This window comes from Mustela lutreola, chromosome 6, assembly GCF_030435805.1.
Source record: "Mustela lutreola isolate mMusLut2 chromosome 6, mMusLut2.pri, whole genome shotgun sequence".
Lineage (NCBI taxonomy): Eukaryota > Metazoa > Chordata > Mammalia > Carnivora > Mustelidae > Mustela > Mustela lutreola.
In genome coordinates, this window is record NC_081295.1 from 21,137,458 (window position 1) to 21,160,190 (window position 22,733).

The 22,733-nt window shown below is 41.0% G+C and overlaps 1 protein-coding gene and 2 long non-coding RNA genes across 3 annotated transcripts in view; 1 reads left to right on the forward strand and 2 right to left on the reverse strand.

Annotated features, from left to right (window-relative positions):
- LOC131833504 (uncharacterized) overlaps positions 1–22,733 on the forward strand; it is a 35,153-nt gene that overhangs the window by 8,159 nt on the left and 4,261 nt on the right. The window contains exon 2 of the long non-coding RNA XR_009354497.1: positions 20,038–20,204. This is a non-coding gene — a long non-coding RNA (uncharacterized LOC131833504). The remainder of the gene's footprint in view (positions 1–20,037; positions 20,205–22,733) is intronic.
- Positions 5,694–10,946, reverse strand: LOC131833505 (uncharacterized). The gene is made up of 2 exons (XR_009354498.1): positions 7,127–10,946; positions 5,694–6,914 (listed from the first exon to the last, which is right to left on the reverse strand). It is a non-coding gene; the product is annotated as an uncharacterized LOC131833505 (long non-coding RNA).
- The window catches only part of SLC16A10 (solute carrier family 16 member 10), a 122,012-nt gene continuing 113,056 nt past the window's right edge, over positions 13,778–22,733 (reverse strand). The window contains exons 5-6 of the mRNA XM_059176842.1: positions 17,856–18,084; positions 13,778–14,800 (exon numbers count right to left, since the gene is read on the reverse strand). Coding sequence (XP_059032825.1) covers positions 14,568–14,800; positions 17,856–18,084 — 462 coding nt within the window. The 3' untranslated portion in view covers positions 13,778–14,567. The remainder of the gene's footprint in view (positions 14,801–17,855; positions 18,085–22,733) is intronic.

Consider the following 22,733-nt stretch of genomic DNA (forward strand, 5'->3'; position numbering starts at 1 on the left):
GAAAGGAGGTAGAGAGTTTGAGAGAGAGAGAATAAGGAATGAGACAGACGAGCTACTCACACTAGACCCCAAGGTCAGGTCTCTTCAAAGATCAACTTTCCAAGGTTATGAGCTCAACTGTTAGTTCATCCAGAGCTGATCAGCTTCCAGAAAACCAACTGATATGACCAGACCCAAAGACGTGGATCTGTAAACCTGAGGCGGGTTTGACAGACAGAGATCACAAGTAGGCAGAGAAGCAGGCAGAGAGAGAGTATCTAGTGTCCAGTGTAAGGACCTATTTTACTGTCCCTGCTCCCCTTCCCCCAGGGGACTTAAAAACAAGTCCTGGAAACCAGCTCCAGGTGTGGAGGCCAAGAAAAACAAGGCTGTACCCACCTTGAGTCTAGCCCTGACATAAGTACAGCCACCTTGGCAAAGCAAAAGCCGGCACCTTGCACTGTAAGAGTGGGTTAGCATGAGAATGGCCATCCTGAAGGCGGGGAAGCCATTTTACTGAGCGTCCCTAACCAGCCCAAAACCAGCCCAAAACGCGCACATAACTTGAGATAAGAGAAAGTAGCTAAAACCTAAGAAACAACTTAATCATATACCACCAGGGCTGTTAGGCGCTAGCACCACAGGGAGCAGATGTTAAAGAAAACCAATAGTTAACTTGCAGAGATCACAATCCTGCAAGACAGGAGTCTCCCCTGGTTTGCAAATGTCCTGGTGATTTACAACAAAAAGGCCATCTCTTCAATGGCCCAATTCCCAGAGATAAGTGGCTCAGTTCCTCAGGGCCTAAGGTAGCCCTCCCCACCCTAAAACTGAGGGAGGCTGAGGCAGAAGGAAATGTAAATAAAGTTAAATTTCTTCTAAACCTAAATCTCACTTAACCGCCAGGATGGCGCCAGGGTGGCAAAAGGTTAAACAAAGTTAAACTGTCAAAGTGGGGCACAAGATATGTATGTAGCTATGAAGAAGTACCTTGAAAATGCTATATAAACCCTTGGCTTTGAGTGCTCGGGGTCCTTGTTGAAACCTGCTGCGCTGGGTGGATACTTGGACCCCAGCTAGCTGGAAAAAAACCTCGCTGTGTGACTTCCATTATCGAGAGTGTTCTCTGTCTAATTGAGGGGTGGTCGACTCCATACCCGAACACCAGGGCACCCCTTCCCAGGGAGTTGGTTAGTTGGGCCAATCTAGACATCAAATGATAGGTTAGTCAGAGGTCAGAAAACTAAAGCCCACAGGCCATATCCGGCCACAACCTGTTTTTGTAAACAAAGGTTTACTGGAATACAGCCACACATATTTATTTGCACATTATCTATGGTCTGGTTTTGCACTACAGGGACGGAACTGAGTAGCTGTGACAGAGACTTCATGACCAGAAAAGTCTAAAATATTTACCATCTGGCCCTTGACAGAAAAAGTTTCTTGACCACTACATTTCAAATTTATCTTTTATAGCAAAAAATTGAGGAGAAGGACTTTATATATATCCTTAGAACTTTAGAAGCAGATAAATTGCCATTTTCAATGATCAGGCTTATTTTTTTTTTTAAAGATTTTATTTATTTATTTGACAGACAGAGATCACAAGCAGGCAGAGAGGCAGGCAGAGAGAGAGGAGGAAGCAGGCTCCCTGCTGAGCACAGAGCCCAATGAGGGGCTCGATCCCAGGACCCTGGGATCATGACCTGAGCCGAAGGCAGAGGCTTTAATCCACTGAGCCACCCAGGCGCCCTGATCAGGTTTATTTTTTGGCTGTAGTTGCAAAATCAGAATCCTAGAAGTGTTGGGAATATAGTGACAAATTCTTGTCCTCTTATGCTCTTTTTAAAAATACGCTTGACTTCTGCATTCCAAGTCTTCCTGTCAGTTTAGCCCTGATTGTAAGGATTTAAAGTTTCTATCTTTCCTTTCAGGGAGATGACCTAGATCTGTCTGAGATCTGGATTGTGCCCTAGTCTTATCAGCAGTATCTTTATAAGTCGTTACTGTAGCATGTTACTTCCACAGATGATTTGCACAGATAGCTTCTCCTATCCGTATCAGCTCCATTCTTACCAGTTTCGAAACGTGAATGTCCCCCTTCCATTTTAGGGGTGAGATTTTCTGAGTTTGTCCACAGATTTTCTTAGAATGCATTACATTTGTGGCTGTTAGATCAAGTACTATACTGGCATGTACTGGACATCTGAGCTTCTCAATATTTAATCATAAAAGGAAGTAAACTCCCCCGCGGGTGAAGAGGTTCAGAAGAGCACACGGTTAAACCTCTCGGTAAGTGGCGCAGGAGGGACATGGGCAGAGGAAGGGGGCGCCCGGCTGCCCGGGCTGCATTTTGCTTTCTCTTGCCCTCGTAGCACATGAGGGTAAGGGGAGAGGAGTTGTCCCCTCTCGGGGTCTTTGCCACAGCTGTGCCTAATCCCTTGGCTATGGCAATGTCACAGCCCTTGCCTGGGCCCAGTAACCACCTTCACTTGGTCCTCCCAGAAGCGGACTCCAGGCCTCAGACTGGCCGTAGCCCCCTAACTCGATTTGCACATCTACACCCCGCCTCAGCTCACTTGCAGAGGGTGGCTTCCAGTGGCTTCCGCTGCTCTCCTGCCCCTGGACTTCACATACCCCCAGGCCACCCCCCCCCCCACCAGCTAAAGAGAAAAAAAATTCTCTATCCTGCTCCCTGGGAGCAGGATAGAGAAGGGTCAGGGAGGGGAGATTCAATTTTAAAGGGCAGGGGAGGCCTCACTGAGACGACTTTTCAGCAAACATAACAAGACGGAGCAATCCAGGTGCAGAGCTGGGGCCGAGCGGCCGGGAAGGGGCTGCAGCGCGAGGGTGCGGTGCGAGGGGCAGGTGGCTCAGGAGGAGAGAGCAGGACACAGACAGGAGAGGTGCCAGAACGCGGGGAGCTTTGCCGATCACGGCACGACTTCAGCTTTTTCTTTTTCTTCTTTCTATCTTTTTCTTTGTTCCGTCCTTCCTTCCTTCCAAGTCATTGTTTCTGTTTTTATTTATTTTTAACTTAAATTTTTTTAAAAATTTGAGTTAGTTAATGCTTAGTGTAGCATTGGCTTCTCGGCTTTCTCTGAGGTAGGTAGCCTCGGGAAGGTTCTGAGCAGAGGACTGGCTTCGCCTGCCACGTTGTGACTGGTCATGCCGTTCTGTAGAGAAGAGACAGAGCGGGGAGCAAGGGAAGGGAACAAAGGATGATAGAGACCCTGATGGCGCGGTCAGCGTGGTAGCAGGCGGCAGCAGTGAGACGTGCCAGCTCTGGACATATTTCGGAGGTAGAGCCCGTGGGACTTGCTGGCTTGCCAGCCGCGGGTGCGGGAGCAGGAGAGAGGGGGTGAGGATAATGCAAAGGTGTTTGCTCCACACAACCAGAAAAATCAAGTTGCCATTCACTGGAACGAGGAGAGCTACAAAAGCAGCAAATTTTGGGGGGAAATCTTGGGAACGTGGTTTGGGATATGTTCAATTGGGAGATTCTTCGGTCATCCAGTTTAGAGGTGCTGGGTTGGCAGTTGGATCTAAGGGTCTGGCATCAAAGGGTGAGGCATGTGCTCCTTGGCTGATGTAGGTAGCAAGTCCGTTCAGGAGCTGGGGCGGCCACTGCGTCAGGGGGCATGGAGGTAGCTTAGAGAAGCTGGGAGGCACTCTCCGTGTTTAGAGCTGGGAGCCTGGCACAGAGGGGCTAGCAAGGAAGGGGGAAAACCAGGTAGGTGTGTTGCATGGGAAGCCTGATTCAGGGATCAGAAATTGATGCCCGCTGTACCACTCCTGATCATTCAAATAAAATGAGGACTGAAAAATGACGACCTGATTTAGCGATGTGGTGGTCAGTGGTACCTTGAGAAGGGCAGTTTCAGCAGAGTGGTAGGGGCAAAATCCTCAGAGAGACGCTCAAAGAGAATAGGAGATAAAATTGAAGAGTGTGTAGAAATTTTTTCAAAGTCTTCTTTTTCCTTTTGGCTTTTTCTAAATGGATGGAAAGAAATGAGACAGTAGCTGCAGGGAGCACATGGGTTTAAAAGAGGTCTTTTCCCCACCAAGATAAGAGAAATAATAGCGTGTATTTATGCTGATGGGAATGATCTGGTTGAGGAAGCTGGAATTGCTTAATTTGCAGGGTGGGAGATGTAGGGGCAACTAGTGAGCTAAATATTCAGAGAGCTATTTGGATTTTTTTTTTTCGATCCCAGGAGTAAGGGTAGGGAGCAGAGTTGAGAGAGAACAGATCTGGTATGCTGAGAGGGAGTGCGGATTGGGAGCGATGGAACCAACAGGAAGAGGAGCTCAGAGTTGAAGGGCAGGCCAAGTGGAAGTGAGAAAAAAAGAGGGAATCAAGTGATCGTAAGTCACGGTAAGAGAGGGATGATATTAAAGATTTCAAAGATGGGGCCATTTGCGGAGATGACAAGGTCCCACATGTTGCTGTTGAGTGTGAGTGGAAATAAAGTTGCTCCCCATGAACATTGGACCTTGGACCAAAAGCCGTTTGCTGGAGTAACTGTCAGAAGTACAGGAGTGACCAGGGAGGCTCATAGATGCCGGAGACAAGGATGGGTGGTTAAGCTGAGTGGTGTGACTGTGGGAAGCAAAGGGCCCAGCTATGGAGGAAACCACTATTTGGGGTACGGTTCGTGAGCGTCCTGTGCCTGAAAGAGTTCAAAACGACTTTGTGACTCAAGGATTTAAAAAAACAACTCATTTAGATTTGTTAGTTGGAGATTTGACAACTTTCTATGTTAGGTCTGATACTGTAATTATTTGAGCGATGTCTCTAGAAAAATTAGGTTTCCTGTATACATTAGAATTCCTTTTGTTCCTATAAAAATTATTTTCCCAGGAGAGTGAATTTTATCCCACTTAGGATCAGTAACAATTTCTCATATCCATTCTCTCCCGGTTTTCATAAAAGCCCTCCAGTGGCCCCTATATTTTTGCACCTACGCCCAGGCATGTAAATAATTATTGGAGTTGGGGCACCTGGGTGGCTAAGCGTCTGCCTTCAGCTCGGGTTATGATCCCAGAGTCCTGGGATCGAACCCCATATGGGGTTCTCTGTTTGGCCAGGAGCCTGTTTCTCCCTCTGCCTCTGCACTGCCCCTCCCACCTCCACTCATCCTCTCTTTCAAATAAATAAAATCTTTTTAAAAATAAATGAATAATTATTGGGATAAATGATATAGCACAATTCCATATTCTTGAGTTTAATGTGTAAGATCTCTTTAGCAACATTCAGTGAAAATGATGATTTGCTCTGTGGTCAGGGCACATCCAGTAATAAACATCCTCTGACTGCGGAGTCCGTTTTCTCGCAGTGGGTATCTACCCAAATTCCAGCCCGCTTCTTGATCATCCCCTGAAACTGTCAGGGAGTTGGAGGTCCCAAGTAACAGCTGAATGCAATAAATTTAATCAGTATAAGCAAAACAGTAATGTAACTCAATCTATAAAAAAAGAGTTTCAGATAGAAATCGTTTTTGGACTCTCCCGTGCTTTGGGATCCTTTCTCTCCCCGTCACCCGCCCAGCAGAGGTAATGATACCCGAGCACATTTGGAATACATGTGTGCAGCTTAAAAGGCACACAGCTGGTTTTTCTTTCATTCAACAGAGTCGGTTTCTTTCACTTCAGTAATTTTTCGTTCCTCATCTCCCCAGGGAATCCCATAAATATAATCACGAAGCCTTACAGAAATTTGCTAACATTTTTAAATTGTATTTACTGAGAATACCACATTGTTCCACAGTAAAATGATTTTATTCTCCAAATGATTACAAAGCTCTTTCCATTAAAAAGGTTTTGGTTATCTATATGAAATTGCACATTATAAAAAACCAATTATAAATTACACTCTTTGAAAAGAAAAAAAAACATTTTTTAAAGGCAAGTACTAAAACGCTGCATACTGATCAAACCCTGCATAATTACTTCACATCGTGATCTCTATTTAAGCAACTATTGTACCAAAAATGGCATCCTGTGTAGGCAGGGAAGCAGAGCCACACCGCGGTGTACAGCGTGCACTTGGCATAATTTGATTTTGATGTCTAAGATATAGCATGTTTTTCTAACTTTGAAAATATGCACATAATTTGAAACTGCCTTTCAGATAAACATTCAAATAAGTTGACATGAAAAATGTCACATTATATGAAGAGATACTTAAAATATCCACGCTCTCTCTTAATACTGTAGGGTTCTGTTTGTTGTAGCTACCATTTCCAGGCTGAAAGAAACTGGTAGGAGAACAAGCTGACAAAACGCAAATTTATCAAGCGTTACAGCACAGTGCCTTTGGAATCTTACAGTTCTCAAACCACATAAATTAAGTCAATCCAGATGTTAGTAAAGGGATATTTCATCTCACTGTACAGTGTACAGAGCAAGCTCCCATTCTCCCTTCCACACATAACCCCAGCTAACAGTAGTTAGGAGTTATTATTAGTTCACGGAGAATCCCGTATGCTCTGGTAGGTTCTAAATGTATGATTTTCCTCATTTCCTAGAGTGTATCATTTTCTAATTTATATTTATAAAATCCTCCTAGAGTTAAGGCTGTCTATAAAAGCAGGATTAAATAAAAACCTGTTTTACTCACTTCATCAGAATCCCACTCACAAGACCTTAGGACTCAGAGACCCATGGGGTATTTTAGGTGGGTGTCATCTTGTCGGCTACAACCATGATACTAAGAACGTGGAATAAATCATAGGTCTGAGATTTGCTCACAGTGACCCACATGTACTCTTTACTAATTTAAGTCTTTTTTTTTTTAAAGATGTTATTTATTTATTTGACAGAGATCAAAAGCAGACGGAGAGGCAGGCAGAGAGGGAGATAGAGGGAAGCAGGCTCCCCACTGAGCAGAGAGCCCAACGTGGGACTCGATCCCAGGACCCCGAGATCATGACCTGAGCTGAAGGCAGCGGCTTAACCCACTGAGCCACCCAGGCGCCCTAATTTAAGTCTTTTTTTGTTTTTTTTTTAAAGATTTTATTTATTTATTTGACAGATAGAGATCACAAGTAGGTAGAGAGGCAAGCAGAGAGAGAGGAGGAAGCAGGCTCCCTGCCGAGCAGAGAGCCCGATGCGGGACTCGATCCCAGGACCCTGAGATCATGACCTGAGCCGAAGGCAGCGGTTTAACCCACTGAGCCACCCAGGCGCCCTAATTTAAGTCTTTATGTTAAATCTGAAAGATGAACAATGACACTTTCGGTGAGAATTTGTTTTATGTAACTCATTATCCAAGTTTTAAGACTGATGACTCCCCTAACTCTAATTTTAGCCTGAAAAATAGCTTAAAGTATCCACTTTAACAAGCTCATTAGAAAGGTATTTTGTAACATGTAAATATATATATATATATACAATAAAATATATATAAAACTATTTTCTATACACCCTCAGAGTTAAAGACTACTTTGAGTAGCTAACTTTGTGCTAGAAACATTGACAAGGGAGTTTTTAACTTTTATGTTATTTTAACTATTTTATTTTTATGTTTTAATGGAGATATAACAGATATATAACATTGTATGGGACTTTTTCCTCCAAGTTATTACCTTCAGGGTATATTCATTACTAAGTTTTCATTTGGTGATCATTTTCTTTTCAGTTTTGTGCTTTAAAGCCTTACACGTTAATGAAAATTATATACCTCTACGTAGATATCGGAATTCAATTGCTTTTTAGGTGAGGTTTTTTTCTTTAGCTGTATATACAGATTATAACATGCATAATATTGCTGGACCTACACATTTCCTGTTGTGAGATATATCTATCTATCTATATACATATATATATATATTTTTTTTAAGAAAAAATAATTTTGAAACGAACATGACCTTTAGCACCAATTTTAACCTAATTTTTCTTTGGTAGGAAAGAAAGGCACCAAATATATAGTCTGCTTAATTGCGTGGGGTTCAGAAAATAGCACTCATGAAGCCCTTAGTCCCTGAAGTACTCCTCCAATATAGACTGAATTATGAAAGATACTGTGACCCATTAACCTTCTAGTATATTAGAGTATACTACAGAAGACTACATTTAGGGAAGATCCTCACAGAAAAGGCTTTGTGTGCTTACCCACACTTAACATATTTAACAAATGCACGCTTCTAAAAATGGACAGATACTAAAAAGTATTATTTAGTAAAGAATAAAAGTCACGTACCAGGGGCTCCAAAATTGTGTCACAGATTTCATTAGATTTCTGAAAGTTATTTTATACTGATAGTTCCTACCACACACATGGTTAGTGACGTTCAACTCCAAAATACTCTTCTTCCATCACTCATACTGAAAGGCCAGAAACATCTTCGATTAGACTGGGAATTTGTGGGTTAGCTCCTACACTACTGCCACACTCAACGACAGCATTTTTTTTTAAAAACTCCAATGAGACAAAAGTTCATTGCCACGGTCCCTGTTCCGCTAGGAAAGGGGTGCCTCCTGCAGGAATGTAAGATGTAAGTTATATGGTTAAGGCACAAGCATGTAATCTGTTGTCAGCGATTACCCATTTCTATGCCAAAGAAAACACAAATGAAAATAAGACTTTGTTAAGCTGCCACTGTAGTTTGAAAAGCCATTGGTGAAACATTTCAGTAAGTGTTCATTTTTTTATCTAGGTCATAAATTTCTTCAGTTTTCCTGTTTCCCATTACCCACAGGCCACATTCGTCAAGACTCCTTTTTTGTTCCTCTTATATCCACTTCTCAGAACAAAGTACTTAAGAAGTTTTACTGGTAGTTTGGCCCCTGTATACCTTGCACTCCCTTGCCTTTTAATCTCAGAGTCACTACTATCGCCTTTCTGATTAAGCACGACTCGATTAAGCTGGGCTTTTAGTTGGACTCTGAAAGCTGAGGTAGGTGGCCTGTCATGGTCAAGTATTTAGGTTTTATTTCATTCCCAATATCTAACACACTAACAAAAAATTGAAATCTTCTATTTTGTGCATGAGGTAGCCTCCTATATTGTATGTCACGACAACAGTACCGTGGGAGAGCTCCTTGAAGGTACAGAGATCAAGATGATTAGTGTTTATTATTGACAAATTGGTAATTTTTAAAAGGCCAAGCTAAGTAACCTAGATCCCAAGTTTCAGGGTTTCTTTGAGTGACTCAAAGATGTGGCAATGAATTGTTGCATGGATCTTTGTCTCGAGAGGAGTCATCTAAAGTCATCTGGTTAAGTCCACATTTACGTAAGGTTAGGAATTGTGATTGTTGTCTTCGGGTTTCACATTTGCTCTGGGCATTTGGCCCTTTATTTCTGAGACTGTAACCTATCACTCCTATCACTCTATAGCGTATTTATAAAACAAAGCATTAGTGTCTGCCAATAAATAAACTGCTAAAAAGGGCTGCGATTATAAAAGTACAGTGAGCCCATGAGCTGTCTGTTGTTGCTCTCCACCTTGTTAATCTTTGCCCCAGGAACCATGCTCAAACTCAGCTCCAGATTACCCCTAAGAATCAACAAAAATCAGTGAGTGTAACCCGAGCAGAATTAATGATTGTCAGTCAAGTAGAGTGGCCAGGCTGCCTTCTCTGCTGTGTTCTTACTCCACCCTACTCCACATCACCGTTACAAATGGCCCACTTGTTCTGTTTTAGTAACAAGGTAAGAATTTTGTTTTTAAGAGTTAAACTATGACGATTCTTTTCTCTTAGCTAAGATACTACTTGCCCTTCAAAGAATATAAAATGTAAAATAAGAACACTTCACTTCCTTCTCCTTTTCACACATTGGCAAAAGCAACAATTTGCAGCCTAACACAAGAATTGCTCCTTAACGTTTATGCCAGCAACAATGAAGATTTTGGTGTTTGAAATTTCCTAAGGAGTTTAAAACTTAAATTGTTAACATATTTTTTAATTGGAGCTAATTAACTTCTCCTTTCCACTTGTGTCTCTAGACTCTGGGAGTTTACTCTAACACCATTCACCATAAAGTCTAACACAGATTCATTAGGAATCACATGTGAGGGGCACACTACGTTCCAAAGCATCCTCCACAACATGCTCTCGGGCTAAGATCTAGCAAAACTTTAACAGAATATGAAAAATCAAAATAAAAAAGTATGTCCTCTGAAAATTCTCATGTTAAGAATTTGACAGTCTTTTCTCTGAAAGCATTACTTTAAACATTTAAGTAAAGTTCTTGATATTAGCACAAAAGATGCTATCATATGAACTTCGTTCCCAGATTTTAATCACATAATTAATGTTTTCAGTGTAGACCCATAGAACTCGAAGTTCAAGGCTGAGAGCAAGCCGTTCACCAGGTTACATGATGTGGCATGGGCTTCCATTCTCTGAAGCCATAGGTACCAGTAAGTAGGGCTGCTAAGCAGCCAGTAGAACTAAGCAAGGAGGTTAATGAACTCAGCAGGTTTTTGAAGGACGGGGGAAGTAAAGAGAAAAAGAATGATGAGAAAGAACAGGAAGAGCAAGCAGAGTGTAAGAAAGAACCAGAAAGTGCACTACCAGGAACCCCCATCGGTGCCACCCACGCTGGACGTGGCCTGCCCCTGTTCACTGCGTTTTCTATTCAGTTTTCTCTTGATTTAACAGCAACAGTCACCCGGACATAAAGTGGTTTATAAATAACAAAGGTAAAAATTAAAATATTCTTCAGGGCAGTTAAAAGGATTAGAATTACCAGAAGTCAAAACAAGCCTGTGTTTACTTTACAACTAATTGTACATTTACTTTAAGGAATACTATGTAGCCGTCAAAACCCACAAAAATCTTGCCATTTGCAATGATGTGGATGGAACTAGAAGGTATTACGCTGAGTGAAATAAGTCAGAGAAAGACAATTATCATAAGATCTCTCTGATAGGAGGAATTTGAGAGGCAGGACAGGGGGTCATGGAGGGAAGGGAGGGAAAAAAATGAAACAAGATGGGACGGGGGAGACAAACCGTAAGAGACTCGTAATTTCAGGAAACAAACTAGGGTTGCTGGAGGGGAGGGAAGGGTGATGGACGTCGGGGAGGGGATGGGCTATGGTGAGCGCTGTGAAGTGTGTAAGGCTGATGACTCACAGACCTGTACCCATGAAGCAAGCAATACATTATATGTTAATAATTTTTTAAAAAATAGTGTAGAAAGTTGAAGCTAACAGAGTAACGGTTTGCTTCATACTTGGGCAGAGCCCACAGGATCTTCTGCAAACACATATAAAAAAGTACTGTGGATCCGGAAGTACAAATGAAGTCCTGCTTCTGTTTCTGACTAGAATTTGAAGCCTAATGCAAGCCTGTGCAACCTCGAGTGGACATTACAAGTCTCTTAGTAGGACTGCAGACAAAGGATTGCAACTGTGATCAAAGAAATTTATAAATTTTGAGTAAAGTATCAATCTAGGGGGTTTATTATTACTGAAATGGATGGATACCAAGATATCTACTGCTTTAACTGAAATGTTTCTGGGAGATCCATGGTTGTCTGTTACAATAGTATCTGATTCAGAGTCTCTATAAGGAGGAATAATTGCTCCCCTTATATCGTTGGCCTCAAATGCTAGAACCTTCTGAATGTGAGCATTTGTTGATGCTCTCTGAGAATTAGGATGATGAGATAGAAAGCAGAGTTCTGACTCTACTGTTTTCCTCTCAATTGCATGGATTGAACAAAAACATTTAGGCCCACCAGGTCACTCTATTGCAATAAAGGTAACACTGTTCAGAAATTTACTTGGAAAAGATTAGGGTAACGTTTCTTGTTCTAAAACACAAATCCTTATGAATATTAGTGTTTTTCATTTCTAAGTTTGCAGAACTTCCAGAACTTCAGACTTCTAGAGCTTTTTGTACCAAACATGTTATGAAATATAATTTTATAGGATTTAGCATCTTTTATACTTAACTTTATGTTATTATAGCAAAGAACTCTCCATAACAGTCTATTATAGGAGAGATTTTTCAGTGTCATAGGACTGTTTAATTCATTCCATCTGACTGAAAACTGCATATGTGTAATTTTATACATGAACACAATATTCTGAAATCTAAGTTTTACTATAAATACTTGAGCTACTTCGCTTTTTTTTAAAGTAGGTTCCACATTACTACTCACAACCCTGAGAGATCACTACCTGAGCTGAGATCAAGAGTCCGAGGCTTAACCAACCGAGCCATCCAGGCGCCCCACTTTGCTCTTTTGTTATGGACCCTAACCTTTGAGTTTTAGATTATTACTTTTTTTTTCCTTTCTAAAATCAGTCAAATTTTGAAAGGGAAAAATTTTGGAGGTCTCTACCGAATTAATTTTCTCTTTTAGAATTCTTTCTGTAAAATTGGCAGGGATAGGGATAAGTCTTAGGAGTCTATGCTAAAACTATTAAAAAAATTTTTTTATAATGGCAGGTCTGATGATTGGTCTTAGTCGTAGGTTTTTCTGATCTCAAAAGCACTGATAATAATGAGGAAGCACATTTTTATATAACTAGGCATGAATAAATAAAGAACCCAATAATATATTGTCATTTCTAAGCCTTTTTTTCTTTTTCTTTTCTTTTCTTTTTTTTTTTTAAAGAGCATGGGTGCTTGGGTGACAAGGGGCAGAGGGAGAGAGAAAATCTCAAGCAGACTCCACACCCAGCACGGAGCCTGATGCGGGGCTTGAATTCATGACCCTGAGATGAAATCAAGATTTGTTACTTAACTAACTGAGCCACCCAGATGCCCCCTAAGACATTTTCTAAAAACTTAAAATAAGAATATGAAAGGGCAGAACGGTCAAAATATAGTTGTTTTTTAAGCGACATAACCTTCCAAAAGACAAATTACCAAGTTTCCTAATATGAAAAAATCAACAATCATTTAAAATCCTATTAAAAATAAATTGCACATTTAGCATTCCTACTTTGAACTTCTGGGTTTTCTAGCTGTTTTATTAACCACCTCACTTCCCTCTAGCCCCTTATGTGGCCTGCCCCCCCACCCCCATCCACAACTACAAATCCATATGTTCTTCAGGTTACAGCTAAAGACAAAGAAAGATTAGATGCTAGAAGAAAAAGTAGAGAGAGAAGAGATTAAGTTACTGTCCTTACAGAGAAGTTCAAAACAGATGGATCCTGGAGGTGCTTTAGAAAAGACAGCATTCTTCCCAAGTTAACAAGCTACATTTGAGGAAGCTCTAATACACATTTATACTTAGGACTTAAATATACTTTGCATATTAACTTTCAAAGACATAAATAAGAAACACTGAGGATGAGGAAAGTATTCCTATTTTTTGTAAATGAGTTTTATTTTTGTAGATGAGTATAGGTCATGGCATGACTTTGGTTTTAATTTTAGGTCTTTAAAACATTAATACTTTTAAATATTAAAATTAAAAATTAAATTTAAATAATTTAAAATTTTAAAAAACCTTTAAAATTAAAATTAAATATTAAAAATAATACATTTATGCAAGTGTCTTTGCATAAATAGTAAAAATCTGGGAATGTTAATGGGGAGTGTGCTGGGATAAATACCAACGAGTGCAAATTTTGCCAGAAAGTTTTGGAAATACAGAAATTCTCTAAGTGCTTTTAATCTTTCAAGACCTATTAATTTTATAAATGAATTTGAGCAACTATTTCTATCAGAAATATTTTCTGCATGAATACAAATATTTTTTCCCCCATTTGTACCTGAAACTGCCAACTTGATAACATGCTCAGTAAGACTCTGTGGAAATGTCACATCCTAGTGCTAAGAAATCCCGAAGTCAGAAAAATTCTATGTGAAATGGTCAGAATCTCTTTCATTCATTCTATTTCACTTTATTGTTACACTTGAAACAAGTTCAGAAATTTGGGGGTTTCTGGCTACTTGAGTAAAACACACTGCAAACCGAAAGGGAACAAATGGAGGAGGAAGAAATGCCTGCCTCCCGAATTGCTCTGCCCTTATGAACAGGATCCCTTCTGTGTCGTGCACGAATCTGAACACGGTGCTACCGTCTGCTCCTGGAAGCTCCCTGGACACCGGAAAAGGCGGAATAACTTAATTTCAGATCTTATTTAACAGCAGGCAAGCAGCTTTAACACAGACTTGAGGTTTAGGGAAATCTGACATTACCTAGAATCCAGGCTTCAATCTTGTAAAAAGTTTCCCAGTAGCAGAAGAAATTAAAACAGAGATACCGGAATTAAAAACATCACGTGAGACAATTGACAATATTTCCAGTCCTAACCAAATTGCAACCCTTTCACTATAGCTTGAGGTATTTTTAAGTATTTGTACAAGCTTATTAGCATTCACAGTTTCCAGAGTTGCTTTTTACTGAGATAGCATCAATGCTCACAATATTTGACTTTCCGAAGTAAGTTTTCATATACCAGAGTCTCTGCCCCCACACTCATGGAAATACCAGACAGCTAGCTATTCAGTGGCAGAAAATGGTTCTTGTAGTAATAAGGGTTCTAGCTCCTCATTATTGTGCTATTCCTAGTATGTAATTAAAAAAATAAGAAATTTGCAATTTATATAAAAGGAAAACTTGCTTAAACTTCTGAAAGCAAGTTCAGTCTGGTGGAGGTATGTAAGACATTAAATAACAGAGTCAGATTCTTTCTTAAAGATTCCAGATGAGCTTGACAGCAGAGAGTTCTGATTCTCCAACATTTTCTCCATCTTTTCTCCTCCAGTGGTTTTATCAATCTCTCTTTGCTTCTTACTATGGATCCAGGGGATAAAACAAAGGACAGCACCTCCAATAAGGGGAGGGATTCCAGAGAGGTAGAATGCCACATCATAGGAGCCCAGCTTGTCACGAAGTAACCCTGGGAAGGGAAAAAACTGTCACTGAGAGAGAACAAGGGTGGCTCCTAGGAGTCTCAGATCAGTCATACATTTCTTGGGAAATGGGTCTGAAGTATAAACCTTTTCTGATACGAGAAAGGAAAAGATCTTAGATCTTTAATCTTGCCACAGACTACAGGTCTTTGGGTTTGTGTACCAAGATATTACATGGAAAAAAATATTTGTAACCAAGCTTTGGCTTTTTCAAAACTGTTCCGAGGCCTTTGGGGTACTGTGGCCCAGGGTATAACGGTCCTTATTTCAGGGGAAGGTGGGTAAACCACCAGCCTGAAACTTCTCTCATACACACATATCCCACAATGTCTGTATTGCAAACTTTCTTGGGCCTACTTGCTTATGAAATAACATAAAGCTATTTAAAATTAAGATCCAAGGGGTGTGGGGCGCCTGGGTGGCTCAGTGGGTTAAGCCTCTGCCTTTGGCTCAGGTCATGGTCTCAGGGTCCTGGGATCAAGCCCCACATCAGGCTCTCTGCTCAGCGAGGAGCCTGCTACCTCCTCTCTCTCTGCCTGCTTCTCTGCCTACTTGTGATCACTGTCTGTCAAATAAATAAATAAAATCTTAAAAAAAAAAAATTCAAGGGGCGCCTCAGTGGCTCTGTCAGTTAAGCATCTGCCTTTGGCTCAGGTCATGATCCTATGGTCCCAAGATCAAGCCCCACGTCGGGATCCTGGCTCAGCGAGGAATCTCCTTCTCCCTCAGCCTCTGCTCCTCCCCGCTCCCCTGCTTATGCTCTCTCTCTCTCTCTCTCTCTTTCCCTCCCTCAAATAAATAAATAAAATCTTTAAAAAGATAAATAAAATTAGAATTCAAAATCATGAAAAATTATAGATCTGAGAGTTAAGATGAAAAAGTTAAATTGTTAAATACATTTCAGCACGTGGAAGTAAAATGTTTGGCAGTCTGATAGATCCTTGGGCCCTGCTTCTGAAAACTCTCAATAGAATACTCCTTATTTCTAATTTCTCTAACAAAATCCAGATTTTTAAAAAAATATTTTATTTCTTAAGTAATCTCTACACCCAAAATGGGGCTCAAACTCCCAACCCTGAGATCAAGACTCACAGGCTCTACCAACTGAGCCAGCCATGTGCCCCACAAAACCCAGATTTTAAACGTTATCTTAGTGTTTTTAAACTTTTGTCGCCTTTTTTTTTTTTAAAGATTTCTATTTATTTATTTGACAGAGAGAGATCACAAGTAGGCAGAGAGGCAGGCAGAGAGAGAGGAAGGGAAGCAGGCTCCCCACTGAGCAGAGAGCCCGATGCGGGGCTCAATCCCAGGACCCTGAGATCATGACCCGAGCCGAAGGCAGAGGCTCAACCCACTGAGCCACCCAGGCGCCCCAAACTTTTGTCGCTTTTAAAATAAAATATCAGTTTTCCAAAATGTCCAGGGAACACAATGAATTGAGTATCTGACTTTTTGAAATAAACTGCCGAGAATTTGTCCAGTTAAGTACTGACACATTAAAAAAGTGTACATTTATTCTAGACAGAAACCTAAAATATACAGATACAACTTTAGATATTGTATTAGAAATTAGAAATGTTATTGTACAATAATATACAGATACAACAGTTACAATATGCAGATACAATTTTCCTATTTTCTGAATCAGAATATTCTGTATATAACTATACCTTTCCTCCTCCTGAGCACTAATTATCATGTCTGACTATAATACTGTGACCCCTCAGAACCTCCTGGTGAGCCAAGAGCTTTCAGCGGCCAGCAGCCGCCTAATCGGCCTACTTTGGAAGTTTCTGGTTATCTCCCGTTATTGGTCTGTTCTCAGTTATTTCTAGTTGCAAACAGCATTCCTACCAAAGTGCTGCTTATAATCTGCTGTAGACTTGGAAATCCTAAAAATCCAAGCTTGTGAGGTGTAAAAATAGTGGAAGTCATGTATTACCTGGGGGACAGGGGAAGGGCTGGAGGGGTCCTCCTGCAGGGAAACTGAGACCTTTAGTGACTGTTTGCTTACTCATGACTACGTTCCCAGTTGGCAAAGTTGCTAGATATGAGTGGTTCTGGATCGGAGAGTGAGCTTTCGCGGAGCCCCTCACAGGCCAGACACAGATTACAATACATACAATTCAACTTTATCCTAGTTTTATCAATTCCTAACCTAATAATTCACAGGGGCACCCAAGTGATATTGAACACAAGGCACCTTTATACTATTCAGAAGATTTCTAAAGGTAAAATTCATAGAACATAAAATTAACCATTTCTGTGGCATTTACCACATTCACAATGTTGTAAAACCACCATCTCTATCTAGTCCCAAAATATCTTGATCACACCAGAAGGAAATGCCATACCCATTAAGCAGTTAGTTAGTCCCTAATTCCCCTTCCTTCCCGCCCCTGGAAACCACCAATTTGCTCTCTGCCTCTATGGAGTTACCTCTTCTGCATATTTCATGTAAATAAAATCTGACAGTGTGTGACCTTTTGTATTTGGCTTCTTTCACTTCACATAATGGTCACAAGGTTCGACCCCTGGTGGCATGTACTGATTGGTACAATACTTCCTTTTTATGGCTGAATGCTATCCCATTATATAGCCGCACACATTCTGTTTATCCATCTATTGATGGACACTTCAGTCGTTTCCACTAAATGCTATTTTCCATTAATTATTTCTGGGGGGGATATGATCTCTTACACAAAGCATACATATTTAGCAATCTTTTAGAATCTTCATCTTTTTTTTTTTTCTTCATCTCTTTTTTAAAAGCAACTGTGTTTCCATTTCCCCAAAACATATATAAATGAAATATAGGCATTGTGCAAGCTTAAAGCCCAGAAGCTTACAATTGAACATTTTATAGAGTGTGTTATATATCAATAAGGATAAGAGGGACTCCTCAGCAAACTTTTTCAACACGTCATCCAAGGCTGGTCTTATTAAAAATGTTATCAGTAAGGCACACACAAAAGCAAAAGACCGGCAGACAAAAAATCGTATTTTCCATATAGTAAATTACTGAAGAATCATCATATTTACCTGCAATAGGTGGGCCCACAGTCATGGGTAGAGACATGAATCCAAGTAGAAATCCAATTGCTTGAGAAACGTCCTGGGCACCAACTAACTCAAAGGCAATGGGGGCCATAATGGAAATGAAGCATCCATCGAAGAGACCCAAGATGAGACAGACAGCAATGAGGGCCCCAAAGACCCTACATAGGGGAATCATCATGGACATCAGACCAATGAAGAGAAAGGAGATTACCTAGGACAAGACAGCACAACGTCAACTCCGCTCTCAGGAAAAATGAATGTTACAATCACCAACCAACATGCTTAGGACTTTTGCCCAACTATTGGTTAGTTGTCTCCCTGGCTCAATTCATCTTGATCTTATATATATATAATCAACTCCCATAATAATCTCCCCTAAGTTCCCCTAGCACTTTCTCAAAATGTCCATAAAGGAACAAGAGTAAAATAAGTATTTTTATTACTTACGTTCCCCTCCAGCCTGTAAGTTCTTTGAAGTCAGAATCTGTACAAAAGTCATATTTGGAGTAGATAATCTAAGGTTTAAGAATCTTACACCTGGTTGATGGGGCACCTGGGTGACTCAGTGGGTTAAAGTCTCTGCTTTCATCTCAAGTCATGATCCCAGTGGTCCTGGGATCGAGCCCTGCATGGGGGGGGGGGGGGGAACCTCTGCTCAGCAGGGAGCCTGCTTCCCCCTCCCTCTCTGCCTACCTCTCTGCCTACTTGTGGTCTCTGTCTGTCAAATAAATAAATAAATAAATCTTAAAAAAAAAAAATCTTATACCTGGTTGATACTCAATAAATACTTTTCTTTAAGAATCAGCTCAAATTCATTCATCAAACATCTGATTTTGAAGTTGTATATACCCTATTAGCATTAGTCCTCTACAAAAGGAAAATATGCCAGCAAGCTTTAGTACTTCACATCACACAGCTTCTAGCTTGGGGACTAGAATGATGTAAGGTTTAGATATTTAAATAATTTAGAATAATTTAGAATACATTGCCTGCCAATATTCCAGACATATTCCAAATATTCAGATCAAGTGAGATTAAAATAAGTATCTATGATTTGTTATATATTACATAAATATGTACTGAATTTCAATTATTCAAATTCCATTAAGTTTTGACTATCATAGGAAATATGTATAATATGCAAATGAAAATATAAACATATTCTACTAGAACATCCTAAGAGCTAAATTATGTAATCCAATTTTATTTGATAATGTAACTCAATGTGATTATTTAATGATATTTTCAAACACTGTCTTCTGGTGATACAGCACAGATATACCCTATTTAAGCACAGACTTAAGGCTGAGAAATATTCTGAGCCATGGAACACTTTCATTTAATGGTAGAGGAGTTAACAGAACCAAACACTTGATTTTGCCTGCCATTGGGTAACTTCTGTGCTCTGTGCTGTATACGGTGCCATGTGAATAAACCCTGGTTCCTTACCCTTGGGTTGTGGGGGGATGAACATGGAAAACGACTGCACATCGAGTGTTCTAGATATTCCACAGTTGCATATTCCAAGTATGATGGGTACACAAAAGGGAGCAGGCAATTCAGTAACTTTTTTAAGCAAAGAACTAAATGAAACTAGACAGTTCACCAGTCAGCAGAAGAAATGTTTCAAAAAGCATCAGCCTTTTTAGAAATATGCATAGGATAGCGAGATCATTTACTTAGTGTTTATTAAATGCCAGGCACTGTGCCTGGGTGGCTCAGTGGGTTAAAGCCTCTGCCTTTGAATCAGGACATAATCTCAGGGTCCTGGGACTGAGCCCCAAATCAGGCTTCCTGCTCAGTGGGGAGCCTACTTCCTCCTCTCTCTCTGCCTGCCTCTGTCAAATAAATAAATAAAATCTAAAAAAAAAAGTCAGGCATTGTTCCAAACATGTTAGCTAGTGATCTCCTAACAACTTCATGAAGTGGGTACTAAGGTGATGCCCATTTTACATGCAGAGTGATGCTGGGAGACTTTTAGTAACGTGTCTACATATGCCCACCCGGGAACCCCTGGTCTGCGCAGGCGGGAGCAGCGAGCAGGCGGAACTCTTCCTGGGGGTACCTCCACGACCAGGGGGCTGGGAGGAAGGGAGAGACCATATAAAGCAGCCATCTGGGTCACCATCTTCTATTCTGCTTTTCCCACCTCCGGCCCACCAAGCTCGGTCACTCAGCTCAGGGCAGCCGCGCACAAGCTCCTCCACGGCCTGATTGCCTGCGGGGCCCAGCGAGTGGACGGACGCAGGAGGCGGCGGACGCGGGAGGAGGCGCGGCAGTTGTACCGAGTTCTCCAGCGGATCCTCATGCAAGTGGTCCGCGGACCCCACGGTAAGAAACATGCTCTTGAAGCAAGTGGCAGACTCCAGGTTAGGTCTCTTTTTGGTACCATCATACCATACAGCTCAGTGTATTTTTATTCTTCACTATTAAAACAGGACTTTATGGTATAATAGTTTAAGACTCTGAGTTAGTTATTTGAAAATTAAGTCTGGCACTTCACTTTTTCCAAAGAACACCATCTCCCATTCTCCTGGGTATTTCCCCCCCTTCTTTCTTTGTTAAAGATTTTATTTACTCAGGCACCTGGGTGGCTCAGTGGGTTAAAGCCTCTGCCTTCGGCTCAGGTTATGATCCCACATAACCTGGAATCGAGTCCCACATCGGGCTCTCTGCTCAGCAGGGAGTCTGCTTCCTCCTCTCTTTCTGCCTGCCTCTCTGCCTACTTGTGATCTCTGTTTGTCAACTAAATAAATAAAATCTTAAAAAAAAAAAAAAAAGATTTTATTTACTCATTTGTGAGAGAGAGGAAGCAAGGGTGTGGGAGGGGCAGAAGGAGAAGAAAAGGGAGAAGCAGGCTCCTCACTGAGCAGGGAGCCCGGCGGGTGCTCAGGACAGGAGCGGAAAGCAGAAACTTAACTGGAGGAGCCACCCAGGTGTTCCTTTTTATTTTCTACTTGAACACTTCCTCCAACCCAATTCAATGAAAACACATGCATAATTTCTTTGCATGGGTAATTAGTGGGCTTGCAGCCTGGTAGGTTGGAAAGAACTAAGGTTCAGAGGAACAAGACCTGGTTCCAGCTCTCTGTGACCCTGAACAAGTAAAAAAAAAAAAAAGGCCTCCCAATATTTCCCATCTACAGTAAAAGATCTAAAAATAAAATGTAGAAAGTTTTGTAAGGGGCCTATTTAGCCAGAGGGATTCCATCTTGGGTTAAACAGTGATTTTGTTGTTTATTCAGTAAAACTTAAACTGGCCCTGCCCCCCTACCCCGGAACTTACTTAAAAGCAAGCCCAGGGAACCAGTCCCAGGTAACAAAGCCCAAATAAAAGGGTGGGTCAGGCCAGGTGGAGACATCCAATGAGTCGGGGCACATCCTGTCTCCTTAGCTACCAAGGAGTGTGGGCCCCGCCTTTTGGGCACCAATTCTGACCAAGGTGGTAGGCTAGTTCAAATATCTACTAGGGTGAATTGTAATTCAATTGGCCACCCGTGTGTGACCTAGCATGACTGTGCAGCTTTCTCTTTGTGTTACAATCTCATTGGCCACCTGTGTGTGGCCAGGCCCAACAACATGGCCCTTGCCCTTTAAAAAAGTTAGTCGGTAAGGCGGGGTGGCCGGGGGAGGTTGCCCTCTCTGTAAGAGGCGTGGCCCCGAATGTTCAGTTTGATTCTTGATACTTGGTATGAAATAAAGCTTTGCTTGACCTTCACTTTGTATCAGTCTCTCTCCTTTAATCACAGACTCATTATTGGGGGACCTTTCAGTTTGAAATTCACATGTACATAAAGATTTCAGGAGTATTATCATTGATAACCTAACCATACTTTAATAGTCTTAATTATATATATTTATTTTTTAATTCTGCCTACAAACATAAAAGGAGATAAACATGGAAAGTCATGACTTATCCATTATCACAAACTCCAGAGAATCTAGAATAAAATTTCTGGACACTATGGGGCCGCATTCAATGAATTTAATTGGTCAAGCCACCAACTAAACATTCCCAACCATGCCACTGTAACTATACGAGGTTTGCTTTCTTCTTCTTTTTTTTTTTAATAAAGATTTTATTTATTCATTTGTCAGAGAAAGAACACAAGCAGAGGGAGCAGCAAGCAGAGCAGGCAGAGAGAGAAGCAGACTCCCCGATAAGCCCGATGTGGGACTGGATCCCAGGACCCTGGGACCACAACCGGAGCCAAAAGCAGGCACTTAATCAATTGAGCCACCCAGGCATCCCTAGGTTTGCTTTCAAGAATATTTTTTTCTTTGAATATACTTCCTGTTCTTTTACTATTTTGTTCAGTAAAAATCTCTCCCAAGGTAAGAGAGCCAGAGTGAACTACTGAAAGTCTAAGCACACCAAATCAATTGTGCTCAATATATGAATGTTTTTCCCAAATTTAAGACCCTTTACTTCTGGTGGTTATCCTGATTTTTCTATACATTTTTGGACCCTTCTAATTTTTGTTCTTTGGTTGGTTTTGTAAAAAATAATTCACTTAAGAGTTTCAAGTTTAGGGGTGCCTGGGTGGCTCAGTGGTTAAAGCCACTGACCTTCGGCTCAGGTCATGATCTCAGGATCCAGGGATCAAGCCCCATATTGGGCTCTTTGCTCAGCGGGAAGCCTGTTTCTCTCTCTCTCTCTCTGCCTGCCTCTCTGCCTACTTGTGATCTTTCTGTCAAATAAATAAATAAATAAAACTAAAAAAAAAAAAAAGTTTCAAATTTAGTAGGAGTCTCTAGGCGGCTCAGTCAGTTAAGCATCTGACTCTTGATTTTGGCTCAAGTTATGATCTCAGGGTCATGAGATCCAGCCCTGTGTTGGGCTCTGCACTGGGCTTGAAG